The sequence below is a fragment of the Festucalex cinctus genome, chromosome 16, assembly GCF_051991245.1.
Source record: "Festucalex cinctus isolate MCC-2025b chromosome 16, RoL_Fcin_1.0, whole genome shotgun sequence".
Classification (NCBI taxonomy): domain Eukaryota; kingdom Metazoa; phylum Chordata; class Actinopteri; order Syngnathiformes; family Syngnathidae; genus Festucalex; species Festucalex cinctus.
In genome coordinates, this window is record NC_135426.1 from 24,465,495 (window position 1) to 24,478,585 (window position 13,091).

Here is a 13,091-nt window from a genome sequence, read left to right on the forward strand (position 1 = left end):
GAGGTGAAACTTTACCCTCTCGATATTAAAACATTCAACAATCGCAACTGGACTGCTGTGTTCGCCTTAGACATTTCACTTTTCACCCAAGAAGACTTGTTTTTCCTCCTCCTCTTGGATGAAAGACAATATCCACAAGGAACACTGAGGACAAGTACTATAGAAAATGGACGCATGAGCTGTGGCCCAATCAAAACTGGCCCGTGGGTCAAAAGGGGCGATGATAGCGGTTGTTTGTTTTTTTTCAACACTGCTCAGTGCAAAACTGTTTGTTAGCTGTACTTCTGTCAGCACAGATATTGGTGAAAGGATAAAAGGAACAATGAATGTCTGCGGCCAGGGAAGAGAGGTTATTGACATAGGATCAGAAAAACATCCAGACATGGAAATATAAACTGAAAATGTTGTGTAAACTTCATTAAAAGGGGTAATAATAATTAAAAAAATGGTAAGTGGTAATATATATGAATCGGGAAAAGCATCATAAATTTTGGTTAATTTGGGGGGGGGGTCTAGGTTAGGTCTTATCTGGACCCGATGGAACGTTCACGTATGAACGACCTGTGCTCTTATGTATCACAGACTTTACAAACCTGTGACTAAATAAAACAACCAATGTATCAAAGCCTGAAAATATTATTTACGTCATCCCGAGATAAGACTACAAATCGATCTTCTCCGCAGAAAGTAAGCTAAAAAGTTTAAGAAAAAAAAAAACCTCATCTCTAAAGCGGAAGTGACGTGGACATTGCTTCTGGACCACCCATTTATCGTTTACGTAGATTTGGACCAATCAGAAGGCGCTGTAGGCGGGAGTAACTGTAAATGACGGAGGTCCGCTGCAATAGGAAAGCTTGGTTGTACCGTCGACATATATAAGAAAATTTCGCCATACTTTCTTTCTCTGTAATAATGTCGGCAAACAACGATGATAGGTAAGGAGTGCTCGCGTGACCAAACGAGTTACAGCAACGTAATGGAATGGATTTTCCTCTGTAATAGTTTCGTGCTCAGTATATATACATATATACGTATCTATACAGGATTGTACGTATGACAATTCCTTTTTTCACCGTAGCGTAATTTGAGTTGTGTCGAGGCCTGTTAAAGAAAAAAATGTTAGATATTCCGCACGCAATATGTCGGGTTATGCCATCTCAGGATTCCCTTGTCTCCTTTTGTGATTTTTTTTTCCTGAATATATAATTCTTTATTTGTGTATTCTCGAGTGGATTTTTGAACATATTTGTTCGAACGATTAGCCGTTAGCTGGAGTTAATGTCGCCGGGTGGTGTAGCATGTGACTGTTTGTGAACGTAGCGGTAGTAGGCCACGTAAAAAGACGAAGAAAAAAACCATTTTAATCCGCAATCAGTATCGCTCTGTTGGCATTTTAATGGGGAAATCGGTGTGAAATTGCCACTTTTGCCTCGTTGCTCGTTGACTCGCAGGCCTGATGTGATAAGGAAGTGTGGCGCTTTTTCGCTAGGTGAGGGTGGCACATGTTTGCGGCGGACACGCCTGTGCTAACAATGCCGGAAGAGTAGGCCGCATCCCGCTGATTGTTAGCAAAGTCGTACTTTGTTCCTTTTGTATGGGCTGCGTGAGGGCATTTTGTTTTGTTTTGCTTCTTTAGACTGCTGATTCTGCAACACCGGTGTTGCTGAAGCTACACGGAAAAAAGAAAAAAAAAAAAAAACGAGGCGGGGGCTGCTCGGAAGAAAAGTTAGCACCGTGGTGGTAATGACAATTGGCTTTTCTTGTTCCTCGCGGTTATTTCGCGACCCAACGCCACTAATTGGGGTCGAATTGTGCGAATTAAAGCGAAAAGTAGGCGAATTGAACGGATTTGGCAAGGATGTGACTTATTTTGGTAGCATCTTTTTCCTTTCGACCGTGGAGCCACCATCTTGAACGGGAGAAGCTAAAATGGCGGACTTGTTTAAATGGACGTGCGTGATTTCCTCGAGTTGCTCCTTTTCATAAATGTTTGATTACACGTGAAAAGTAATATACATAAAAAAAAATGGGGCCATTGGAATAATAGTTGTTTTTGTCCACAGAGACAATGGGCCAGAAGGCATGGAGCCAGATGGCATCATTGAGGTAAGTGTTTCCAGCTGAACCTCAGACAAAATGTCAATTTGGGCCAGTAACATTGACATTTTTAATCATGCAGAGCAACTGGAACGATGTTGTGGAAAGTTTTGATGATATGAACCTGCGTGAGGAGTTGCTCCGGGGAATCTATGCCTATGGTTTTGAGAAGCCTTCTGCCATTCAACAGAGAGCTATTCTTCCTTGTATCAAGGGTGAGCTTTTAGGCCGTGAATTCATCATTCAGTTTCGGTGTTTTGTTTTTTTTATAAGAATAATTGGACAATCTTTTGTATCCAATTGTGTTCCAGGTTATGATGTGATTGCCCAAGCCCAGTCTGGTACTGGAAAGACTGCCACTTTTGCCATTTCCATCCTCCAGCAGGTTGACATTTCGCTGAAAGGCACTCAGGCTTTGGTCTTGGCCCCAACTAGGGAGCTGGCTCAACAGGTAAACAGTTTGGTCACACGCAGCGTTCCCGAGTCGACCATTGTTCTGAAATTGTCACTCCCCATCTGCACTTTGAATCAGATCCAGAAAGTGGTGCTGGCTCTAGGCGACTACATGGGCGCCAGTTGCCACGCTTGCATCGGCGGGACCAGCGTCCGCGTCGAGTCTCAGAAGCTGATGGCAGAGCCCCCCCACATTGTGGTGGGGACACCTGGCCGCGTCTTTGACATGTTGAACCGCAAGCATATCTGTGAGTAGCCCTTGTAGTCCAAGCACATGATGCTACAAAAAGGTTCCACTTGAAACAATTAAGCACCTCATGTAATGGATGCCTCATTTTTGTTTTTTACATTTCCTCAAACGTGGCTTTTGTGCGAATACAGATGTGTTCACAATGAGTATTTTTGTGATTCTCCTCAATAGACACAGACATGGGTGAATGTGATGAATTGTAAAGCACTATTATAGTATAAGAGCGCTGTGTAAGTTCAGCCAATTTACCGTCTACCATTAGTGCCCCCTCCCTACATTGGTAAAATGTCCTAATTATGACCTTATAAGAAAAGTTTGGTATTTTGTCAGCAATTGAAGTACTTGTGCAACTTGCTGTATGGTGATGAAACCCATGCGTGTCAACTGACTCCGGAAGTCCCCTGGCGCGTCGCGACTCTGGCCGACGTTTTGCCGGCCGGAGTTCGCGGTTCGCCAGGCATCCCGAGACGTGATCACACTCACACTTCTGAATACAGCTTACTCCAAATTGCAGTTCTTTGTCAACTCACTTAATGGCAACCGTGTGATGTTGGACTAACATTTTTTCCTTTTTTCTTGTTTTAAGCTTCTCAGTACATCAAAATGTTTGTGCTGGATGAGGCTGATGAGATGCTGAGCCGAGGCTTCAAGGATCAGATCTACGAGATCTTCCAGAAACTGACAACTGGCAACATACAGGTTAGAGTCCCTCATGGCTCTGTTTGCGAACCATGCTGCTTCTTTTGCTTTTTGCTTTTAAGTTGTTGTTGTTGTTGTTGTTTTTTAATATATTGTATTTTATTTATTTATTTTAGGTTGTCCTACTGTCAGCCACAATGCCGGCTGACGTCTTGGAGGTGACCAAGCATTTTATGCGTGACCCTGTTCGCATCCTGGTCAAAAGAGAGGAGCTGACCCTCGAGGGTATCCGTCAGTTCTACGTCAACGTGGAGAAGGAGGTTTGTGTGAAGGCTGGGCGAGGGGCCGGGAATGCATGCAGGCACCTGAATGACCCCCCGTTGACCATTGCAGGAGTGGAAGCTGGACACGCTGTGCGACCTGTACGAGACTCTGACCATCACCCAGGCTGTCATCTTCATCAACACGAGGAGGAAAGTGGACTGGCTCACAGAGAAGATGCAGTCCAGAGACTTCACCGTTTCGGCTATGGTAAAGCATCCTCGGTCTTGAAACCGCTGGCCGTATATGGCCGCTCGCTCGTGTCGCTCCTTGGTGATGATGTAACGGCATTGTTCTGTTGCAGCATGGTGACATGGACCAGAAAGAGCGCGACTTGATCATGAGGGAGTTCCGCTCCGGCTCCAGTCGAGTCCTCATCACCACTGACCTGCTGGTTTGTATTTCGCTGACAGTAGAACAAATACAAGTGGGCATGTCATTCATTTCCAACGCCTCTTCCCAGCAAGCTGCCTCAGTCCTATTTATTTTTGTATTGTATTCCGTCTGCCTCAATTAATTGTGCGGAAGGTTTACTTTGTCTCTCTGACAGTGGAAGGCAGAAAATTGTCTTAACATTTCTTTATGGTTTAGTTTAGAATGAGTTTGACATGATTCAGTTTTTCTCAGCCGCCGTATACGATGGCATTTAGGGATGAGGAAAGAGAGAAACAAATGTCCAGGGTTCCCTCTCCTCCCAACTGTGGTGTTGGTGAAGGACTGAAAAATCCTTGGTAGAGAAATTGCTATCTGCCCTCCACTGTGGCTGGGCTCATGTCCCGGATTGACAACTAATTGGCAGACCACATTCCCCACTTGGCGCTCATGTGACAAATAATGAACGATAACCAGGCATGACAAATGACCCACTCGTCTCTTTCAGGCTCGCGGCATCGACGTGCAGCAGGTGTCTCTAGTCATCAATTATGACCTGCCGACCAACAGGGAAAACTACATCCACAGGTAAGTCACGCTGTCATCATGTCAACACCCCCCCAACTCTCCTCCACCCCAGCATGTTGACATCTTCCTTTGCGTTTTCCTTCAGGATTGGTCGCGGGGGCCGTTTTGGCAGAAAAGGAGTCGCCATCAACATGGTCACCCACGACGACAAGCGTATCCTGCGGGACATCGAGACCTTCTACAACACAACCATTGAGGAGATGCCAATGAATGTGGCCGATCTTTTCTAAAAAGAGCGCGCAAAATCCACATGGCCTTGTTCATCCTCCCCACCACCTCCAGTTTTAACAAGAAATGAGGGGGAAAAGTCCAACTTTTTGTTTTGTGACAAATTCAAATTACTTGACTGTTTCCCACTTGGGAAGGAAGACTTTGCAACCTTGATTCCTTCCCCCACTCCCATTTCTGTTGACTTGGCCCACTTAACAGTTTGCCACATAGTCTCACTAAAATTTAATTCAATGTGGACATTCAACATTTTTTTTTTTTTTTTTCTTGTGCTAATTTGCATCAGCATGATGTTTTTAACTTGGACCCTCCCCACCCCGCAGCCAAAAAGCACAACTTTTTTGTGACAGCAAGGCAAAACGAGGTCTGAACGTTAACGTTTCGAAGCAGCATCCATGAGGCCACCTCTTGAAACGTTTCCCGTAAATGCTGAAAGGAAAAAAAGATGCAGTGTTAGGTGACCCCAACCCCATAATCCCCCCCCCACCCCACCCCGCCCCCCAGTGTACTTACCAGTAACTTGAATTTCGCTCTTTGGGGCTTAGACTTACACAGGGCATGTTCAATAAAAAGACCTGTATAGTAAAATCAACTTTGACCGTTTGGAGCCTCTTAACTGCTGTTTCATTTTTATAGAGCATCCCAAAAAAAAATTTGAATAGACGAGCTTTCGTTTTTTTTTTTTAAAGAGTTGTTCTAGCAGCATCCTTATTGTCCGCTTTTTGGGCCATTGAATGGAGGACAGCTGCCCTATGGATATTTACGGTGAGTTCAGTTCATGCTGGTTAGGGGATTTCTTTATTACTATTTTTGGTCTTTATGTATTTTAGTTAAAAGACTGCCCCCTCCTCAACTTTGTAGTTTGTATTGAAAGTGTTGCGTATTATTTTCTATTCGGACGATGGCCACGTTGTGTGATCTACCTCAACAAAAATGTGTGCCGGGTGGGTGGGTTGTTTGCTGTTCTTTAAGGACCAAACTTGCAGTTCAGAGATTCCACAGCCTCCTTAAACTCTTTAAAACCTGCCTGGGGGAAAATCTTGTTTGGAGGTGTTTGGTTTTTTTTTTGTTTTTTGTTTAAATGAAAAATGTTAGCCTTTTTCAGACAAACGGTGTATCAGAATTTTCTACATTGGATTCTGTATAGTATTTATTTTTAATGGTCTTAAAAAAAATAAAGGTGTCTCATTTTATAACAGTGTAAGCTGCCTTGGTGAGTTTTAAGTGTAAAAATTAATCAAATGACCGATTTTGAACAAACGCGACAACTCCGGCCGGTTCTGTCAATCAAGTCTCCTTCCATCTTCGTGACAGCTCTGCCCCAAATTTCGTTTGTGCCAATGTAGCAATCGTGGAGGTGTTCCTGAAGCAACTGCAAACATTGCCTAAACATTTACGCACGATTGAAAGGTAACATTTGTTATAATTAAAAGGACGTCAACACATTATGTACATCTGTAGACAAAGTGAGGACCGACCTGAAACCTTGGCCTTGAAAAGGTGCTTTTTTTTTTTCATTTCGCCACTGGAGGGCGCCTGTCTTCATTCAAATTACTCGCATTATTCAGCAGCGTATTATTTATTATCACGTATTTTAAATTCATAATCTAGGTCTAAGGTTACAAAAAGTTTATATATATATATATATTTTATTTATTTATTTCCCTCGATTCAGTGAAGCCCAATTGTTGCCTGCAAGCTTCAGTCAGTGCATGGGGTTTGTTTATAGCTTGCTGATACTTCTGCAAAGAGAATCAAACTCCACAAGGGGGCGCCAATTCCCGATACAATCACCACTGACTTGAGATGAAACTCCTCACCACTTAATGTAGAGTGATCTTGTCTTCCCAATTGTTACAAAAACAAGTAAAATTGTGTATATTTGCCGCAATCCCTTTTCACATTTTGTCAAATAAGTGCAAAGTATTAAATATGAACGTTTTGTGACACCTGCGTCAAGTGATGAGTGGTTTAAGTGCCCTTGGTCCTAAATACTTTGTTTACATTGTATTTGTATCTGCATGGTTTCTTTTTACAGCACCACCACGAATTGACGCGTTACAGCCAATGGGGAGTATTTATTTCATTTTAGTCTTACACATTAATGCATGAGCCTTTGGGGTTGATTTTAAATATATATATATATATATATATATATAAGTAGATTTATTTTGTTATAAAACGGATTAAGGACGTAGGATAGTGTCACAAGTGACGTCATCTAGGAGCAGCCAATAGAAAAGCACCTTCAGATGACGTTACTCCCATGGTATTTTTTTAAAATGTTGCGCACAAGTAATACACATTTACAAAAAAAAATAAAATAAAAAATACTGAAACTAAACTAAAACTAAGCATTTTTTAAATAACTAAACTAATAAAAAATAAAACGAAAAATTCCCAAACTAGATTAACCCTACTGCCATATTACAAATAAATTGTTTTATATACTGTGGCATTTTTCTAAATATGCAAAAGCACAAATAAATTATTTGTACAATTTCTCTTCATAACATGATGTGGCCCTTGCGTCCTTCTGATTTTCTGTATGTGGCCCTCAAATGAAAAAGTAGACTTTAGTCTCATTATCCAGCGGTAGTTTGACTTACTTTTCGTATTCTACAGGAGTTCTTTAATGTTAGCCACACACGCATATATTAAATCTATCGGCTTAAGCGCCGTGCGAAGGAAACTTGTCGTTCTAGGTGGCCCCTTCTTCTCCATCTCTTCCAGAGGCATTTTGGGAGCTACGCCCCTTGCACCCCCACCCCACCCTACTGGCCCATCACACACACACACACCCCTGTCACCCCCCGTTGGGCGCTGGGTGGGGGGGATTATGCGAAGTGGGAGGCTTGTAAAGGGTCTGCCAGGCTCTTTCTGTTGTGTGACGGATGGCTGGGAGGCTGAACGGGGGCCTGCTTTGCATGAGAAGAGGAGCCAGCAGAGGGGAGAATAGAGGCCTATTCAGGGCGGCCTGTCACCCTCAAATCACCCCCACCACCCCCACAACACATACCGCCGCCGCATCCCTTCCACCCTCATCCATCCCTTCATCCTTTTCATCCCTTCCTCCATTTTGGCTTCCACCATCGCGGCCGTCCTTACTTATTGATTTCATCCCCCATTTCATTTCTGTTCCTTCGCGTTTCCCCTCCTTTCCATCAACCACCCAAAAAAAAAAAAACCATCCGGTGAGTTCCGTAACATGGGAGTCAGGAAAGCAAGTCACGTGACTCGCTGCATGCTCGAGGTGCAACGTCCACATTTGAGGCAGCGGGACAATTTAGATTGTCCCAAAAAAAAAAATTGTGTGTTATTTGATTTTACAGCAAACTGTAAATTTGAGCCACTAGGGGGCAAAAGTCACGTATAAGACTTCCTTCACAACATGAGTGGCGTCCTGTTAACAGATGCGAATGAATGCAAAGGATTAAAAGGATACTTCACTTATTTAGCCCATTATAAGCAATAAAAAAGTTATGATTAATTTGATACTTTCATTATTTTTCACCTTTTTAAAAACACATTTTGCAACTTGCTGTCGACTGAAAATGACATCACAAGGGCTCACCTGTTTTCTAGGTTTGGTCATGTGACATTCACAAGCTGAGCTGTGATTGGTTACCTGAGCCCTTGTGACGTCATTTTCAGTCGACGGCAAGTTGCAAAATGTGTTTTAAAAAGGTACTAATTGAACATGAAAATATCAAATTTATTATAGGCAAAATATTGTTTGATGGCCAAAAATGGCTAAAAGTTTCACTTTAATATTATTCACCCATCGAATATCCATTTAATGTTATTTTTTTATAAATTTTAAACATTTTTCCTGCGTGAGCATGTTGAGGTTTTTAGTATTTTTATGATTATTTTATATTTAAATGTGATTGCAATTGTCTACATGTTTGAATTTATCATTGATGTAGTTAACTTGTATATTTTTGCTATCTGAATTTTCGATCTGATTTATTAGTAATTTTCAATTTGAATTTCGCGCGTTTTGTTGTTATTTTTATATATATTTTTTTGTATTATTTTTCAACTGCATTTAGAGTTTGAATTTTTGATGAATTATTGGCTATTTACCAAAGTGTGATCAAGTTGACTGCCACCATACAGGCAGCACCATAAGTGTGCACTCAAGTCGAAGCAAAAAAAAATATATACATGGCAGCATGATAGCTCGCATTTCAAGGCATCGCTGTAGGCTGAAGTGGTTCTTTTTTCTGTATGTAGTTTGAACACGCCTGCACAGAGGAAAAGCTTGTTGACGTTATGAAAGCTCGACAGATTTTATTTTATTTTCAAGTGGAACTTCTGCAAAACTCCTCCCCCCCCCTTATTAAGATATTGGCTCCCTCTCCGGCTTTCGCCTTCAAAAGTCTTTGAGATGGTAATAGTGGCGCTCACTCCTGATTGGTCTGCACAGGCCGGCTGGAGAAAAGGACTTTCGGGGGGGCAAGTTGGGCTTGAATCCGGAGAGCGCGCTCGAACAACAAGTGGTTCAGAATAGCAAGTTGTGGTGAAGAGAGCCAACTATTTTTTTTCTTTCTTCAAGCGTCTCCTTAAAAAAAAAAACGCGACAAAACAAAGTTGCTCGTCGTTTTTGCCGGACTTGAAGGAAACACCTGTCCGGAATAGGCGTCGAGGCTAATTAGTTAATTAAGTCGGTTCACCCGGTGCTCCCGCGCAAACTGCGGGAACACCAGGTGGACTTCGCCGGCCAGGTGCACGGCGAAAATTGAGTTGGGCACCGCGCTCGCGTCTCTCCTTGAGCATGTACAGCATGATGGAGCACGAGCTGAAGCCCGGCGGGCAGCCGGCGCACCACGCGGCGCAGGGCATGTCACCGGCCCCTCCGGGCAGCATGACCCCGGGCAACGGCGTGGCTCACCCGGGCTCCAAAAGCGGCCTGCACGCCCCCGGCGGAGGCGACCCCATGGATAAGGTGAAGCGGCCCATGAACGCCTTCATGGTGTGGTCCCGCGGCCAGAGGCGCAAGATGGCCCAGGAGAACCCCAAGATGCACAACTCCGAGATCAGCAAGCGGCTGGGCGCCGAGTGGAAGCTGCTGAGCGACGCCGAGAAGCGGCCGTTCATCGACGAGGCCAAGCGGCTGCGGGCCGTGCACATGAAGGAATACCCGGACTACAAGTACAAGCCGCGTCGCAAGACCAAGCCGGCGCTCAAGAAGGACGCGCAGGTGCCCAAGTACCCGCTGGCCGCCGGCAACCTGCTGGTGGCGGCGGCGGCGGCGCAGGGCCAGGGCGCCAGCCCCAGGATGGAGAGCTACGGCTGGGGTCCGGCGGGCGGCTACGCCGGCATGCAGGGCGAGGCGCTCGGCTACACGCAGCAGCTGCACCGCTACGACCTGTCGGCCCTCCAGTATCCGCCTGCCATGACCGCCGCCCAGACTTACATGAACGGGAGCAACTCGTACAGGTCAGCGTCGTTTTTGTTTTGTTTTCGGGCAACACATTTGTGACGTCATAAGGATGATTTGAAACGGCGTCAAAATTAAGAACAACTTCAAGAAAGTTTCTGAAAGTGCAAGAAATTTCTTTTATGTAAAAAAAGACTTTAAACAAGCTTTTTTTTTTTTTTTGGTCCTAAAAATCTTTGAACTTTTTTTTTTTCTCACAATTTTCAAGAAATAGTTTTAAAACTTTAAAATCCTTTCAATAAGATTATTATTTTTTTTAAACATTTCAAGTGACATTTTGTCCTTTTCACTCGTTTTCAAATGTGAAAAACAAAATATATCGCCAAAAATATTATCAAATTTATTGTAAGCTAGTGACAAGGGCCAAGTCTCGAGTGACAATTCATGTGAAATTAACTGTTAGCTGATACAAAAAAAAAAGGTTTTTTCACATCGAATGTAAAATGTTGAAACTTTATTTTTCTTAATATATTCTTCTATACCTTTTGAAAGCTTTTCGAAAGCATGCTCATGTGCTCCTATTTACTATGAGTGTGCTGCACTCGTCCGGGCTCGTGTCTGGAATGTTGATCATGAAGGAACACTTGATTCTGCGTGTGTGGTCCAATACCCACAATGCCTCACTGCTGCCTCATACACCTGTTACCCCTTCATAAACGCCTGCTACTCTCTGCCGTTGAGTAAATGCATATATTCATGTAATTTATATGCAAAAAAAATGTGTACAAAAAATACCTTACCCCAATAGGCATCTGGCATGCTTATTGCAAGGTGTAAATAAATAGTAGTAAACTTTAAAAAAATAAAAATAAATAAAAAAATAAAAAAATAATGACATACCCGGTAGTTGAATATACTTTAAAAAAAAATTAGACATACCCCTAATATATCTGTCAGTCAATGTATGGAGTCCTTTTATTTGGTAGAAAATAGCATATAAAAAACTACATTTGTAATAATAAAAAAAAAAAAAAAAAAAAAAAAAAACTTTTTCTGGGTAGGTTGACGTTTTTTTTTTAAAATGCATGTATTGATAAAATAAATACCTCACCCTTATAAAATACTTGGCCAGTTGCAAGGTACTCTATGCAATTGTAAACCCATTAAAAAAAAAAGAAAAAAAAGAAAAGATGCTGAATATGTGAAATGTCATGTCGGGCTATAACGGAAGTGAGCACGCTGCTGCTTATATTGATCCTTCCGCATGTATCTGCTGCTAACTGTCACAAAAATCCCCCCCTCTCCCTCCCGCAGCCCGATGTCGTACAGCAGCAGCCCCCAGCAGCCCAGCCCGGTCCCCATGTCCATGGTGAAAACGGAACCCGTGTCCCACTCGCCCCCGACGCCCACCCACCACCGGGGCCCCCTGCAGGGTGACCTGCGGGACATGATCAGCATGTACATCCCGGGGGGCGGCGACGGCGGCGACCCGGCGGCCGGAGCAGCTGCCAGGGGCTACGGCGGCGTCCAGCAGCACTACCTCACCGGCACCGTCCCGCTCACACACATCTAGAACAATCTGCACTCGCGCCGGATGCTTCCATTGCGAATTGTACGTCGCTTTTGAAACCCAAATGAGGGGACTTTGGAAATGCTGCATTTCAGTAGCTTTACGTCAAGGGCGGCCAAGTTGTTTTCTCGCCATTCATTCCATCCACACGCTCGTCAATTAGTTTGATGTGTAAAGAAGAGGATGTAGTCCTGTTAACTTTGCTGTTTAACCCTCCAAACCAGTATCAACTAGTCGAACAACATTGCTGGACTTTGACATTTAGAAAATCTCACATCACCAAACATCTGGAGAAAGTGTACATACTGAAAATAATCATCACTTTACTCACAAATGTGCTTTTCTGTTGTCTGAACGCGAGCTATGGCAGGTTAATTGTACATTCTGCCATCTAGTGGTGAATTCATGACATGACTTTTTTTTTTTTTCTTTTAACCCCCTGTCAATTTCCAAGTGAAATTGCGAATTGCTGCTGTAAACCAACAAGCACGTTTTCTTTTTTTTCTTTTTTTTTCTTTTTTAATGTTTCCCCGCAAACCATTGGCTGCCATATGCAGTATGTGCATGTGTGTAAATATTGTACAGCACGTAGCTGCTGCTATGGACCTACATTTGGTTTATTTTTCCATTACTAACATTTTTTTTTTAATGCCATGTGTGAATGTTTACATTTTTAACAGTTATTTTTTACCTTTTTGTGTAGAAACCATTGTGCGTTTTAGATACTGTATGTAGTGCTCTTGTAAATAATGTACACATTTTAGGCTCTTATACTAAGAGTCTTGTTGCCTTTTTGATTAAAAAAATCTATGGCTTTCATGACTATTAATAAACAGTAAATGTCACATTGGTTTCTTATATTTTTTTTATTTTTTTTTAATCCTCTGTGATTGAAGGCTGAAGGCTTGAACATTTTTTTTTTTTTTATGACTCAATGTATTTTTTAAAGCAATTTTTAAAGAACCCTGCTGAGTATTTAAAATACGACCGTGTGTATTCAGGTCTTTAAAAAAATAACATGCCAGGAATTCTTAAAAGTTATAAAGTTATGATAAAAACGGCCATTCAGTTGACTTTTTTTTTTTTTTTTCGTTACGTGTGCTATATTTCAAAATCCCGAAAATAGGTTGTCTTAACGTTACAAAAGCTTTTTTAAAAAGCCTTTCAACTATTTTATTTTGTTTTAT

At 42.5% G+C, this 13,091-nt stretch overlaps 2 protein-coding genes and 1 non-coding gene across 5 annotated transcripts; all 3 read left to right on the forward strand.

Annotated features, from left to right (window-relative positions):
- The first annotated feature begins 811 nt into the window (after nucleotides 1–811).
- LOC144003635 (eukaryotic initiation factor 4A-I-like) lies at nucleotides 812–6,152 on the forward strand. 3 transcript variants are annotated; one of them, XM_077500102.1, is made up of 11 exons: nucleotides 812–935; nucleotides 2,064–2,106; nucleotides 2,180–2,312; nucleotides 2,409–2,548; nucleotides 2,630–2,798; nucleotides 3,387–3,499; nucleotides 3,616–3,759; nucleotides 3,833–3,970; nucleotides 4,065–4,154; nucleotides 4,641–4,720; nucleotides 4,806–6,152. In XM_077500102.1, the coding sequence occupies exons 1-11, from the start codon at nucleotides 913–915 to the stop codon at nucleotides 4,948–4,950; spliced, it is 1,218 nt and encodes a 405-aa protein (XP_077356228.1). In that variant the 5' UTR covers nucleotides 812–912; the 3' UTR covers nucleotides 4,951–6,152. The 3 variants fall into 3 exon arrangements, with proteins under 3 accessions (XP_077356228.1, XP_077356227.1, XP_077356229.1); XM_077500101.1 differs by lacking the exon at nucleotides 812–935 and adding an exon at nucleotides 945–1,047; XM_077500103.1 differs by lacking the exon at nucleotides 812–935 and adding an exon at nucleotides 1,092–1,952.
- Nucleotides 3,156–3,296, forward strand: LOC144004411 (small nucleolar RNA SNORD10). Its single transcript, XR_013279353.1, has one exon. It is a non-coding gene; the product is annotated as a small nucleolar RNA SNORD10 (small nucleolar RNA).
- A 3,207-nt stretch (nucleotides 6,153–9,359) lies between the features above and the next one.
- LOC144004053 (transcription factor Sox-19a-like) lies at nucleotides 9,360–12,749 on the forward strand. Its single transcript, XM_077500952.1, has 2 exons — nucleotides 9,360–10,393; nucleotides 11,649–12,749. Exons 1-2 carry the CDS (start codon nucleotides 9,729–9,731, stop codon nucleotides 11,905–11,907), a joined length of 924 nt encoding a protein of 307 aa, XP_077357078.1. The 5' UTR covers nucleotides 9,360–9,728; the 3' UTR covers nucleotides 11,908–12,749.
- The last annotated feature ends 342 nt before the right edge of the window (nucleotides 12,750–13,091 follow it).

Bases quoted from the DNA above. Each gene is read 5' to 3' on its own strand.
- LOC144003635 (XM_077500101.1), top strand. From the start codon at position 977: ATGGAATGGATTTTCCTCTGTAATAGTTTCGTGCTCAGTATATATACA. The intron at 2,107-2,179 runs GTAAGTGTTTCC...TTAATCATGCAG, and splicing joins AGCCAGATGGCATCATTGAG to AGCAACTGGAACGATGTTGT. The intron at 3,760-3,832 runs GTTTGTGTGAAG...TGACCATTGCAG, and splicing joins ACGTCAACGTGGAGAAGGAG to GAGTGGAAGCTGGACACGCT.
- LOC144004053 (XM_077500952.1), top strand. From the start codon at position 9,729: ATGTACAGCATGATGGAGCACGAGCTGAAGCCCGGCGGGCAGCCGGCG. The intron at 10,394-11,648 runs GTCAGCGTCGTT...TCCCTCCCGCAG, and splicing joins AACGGGAGCAACTCGTACAG to CCCGATGTCGTACAGCAGCA.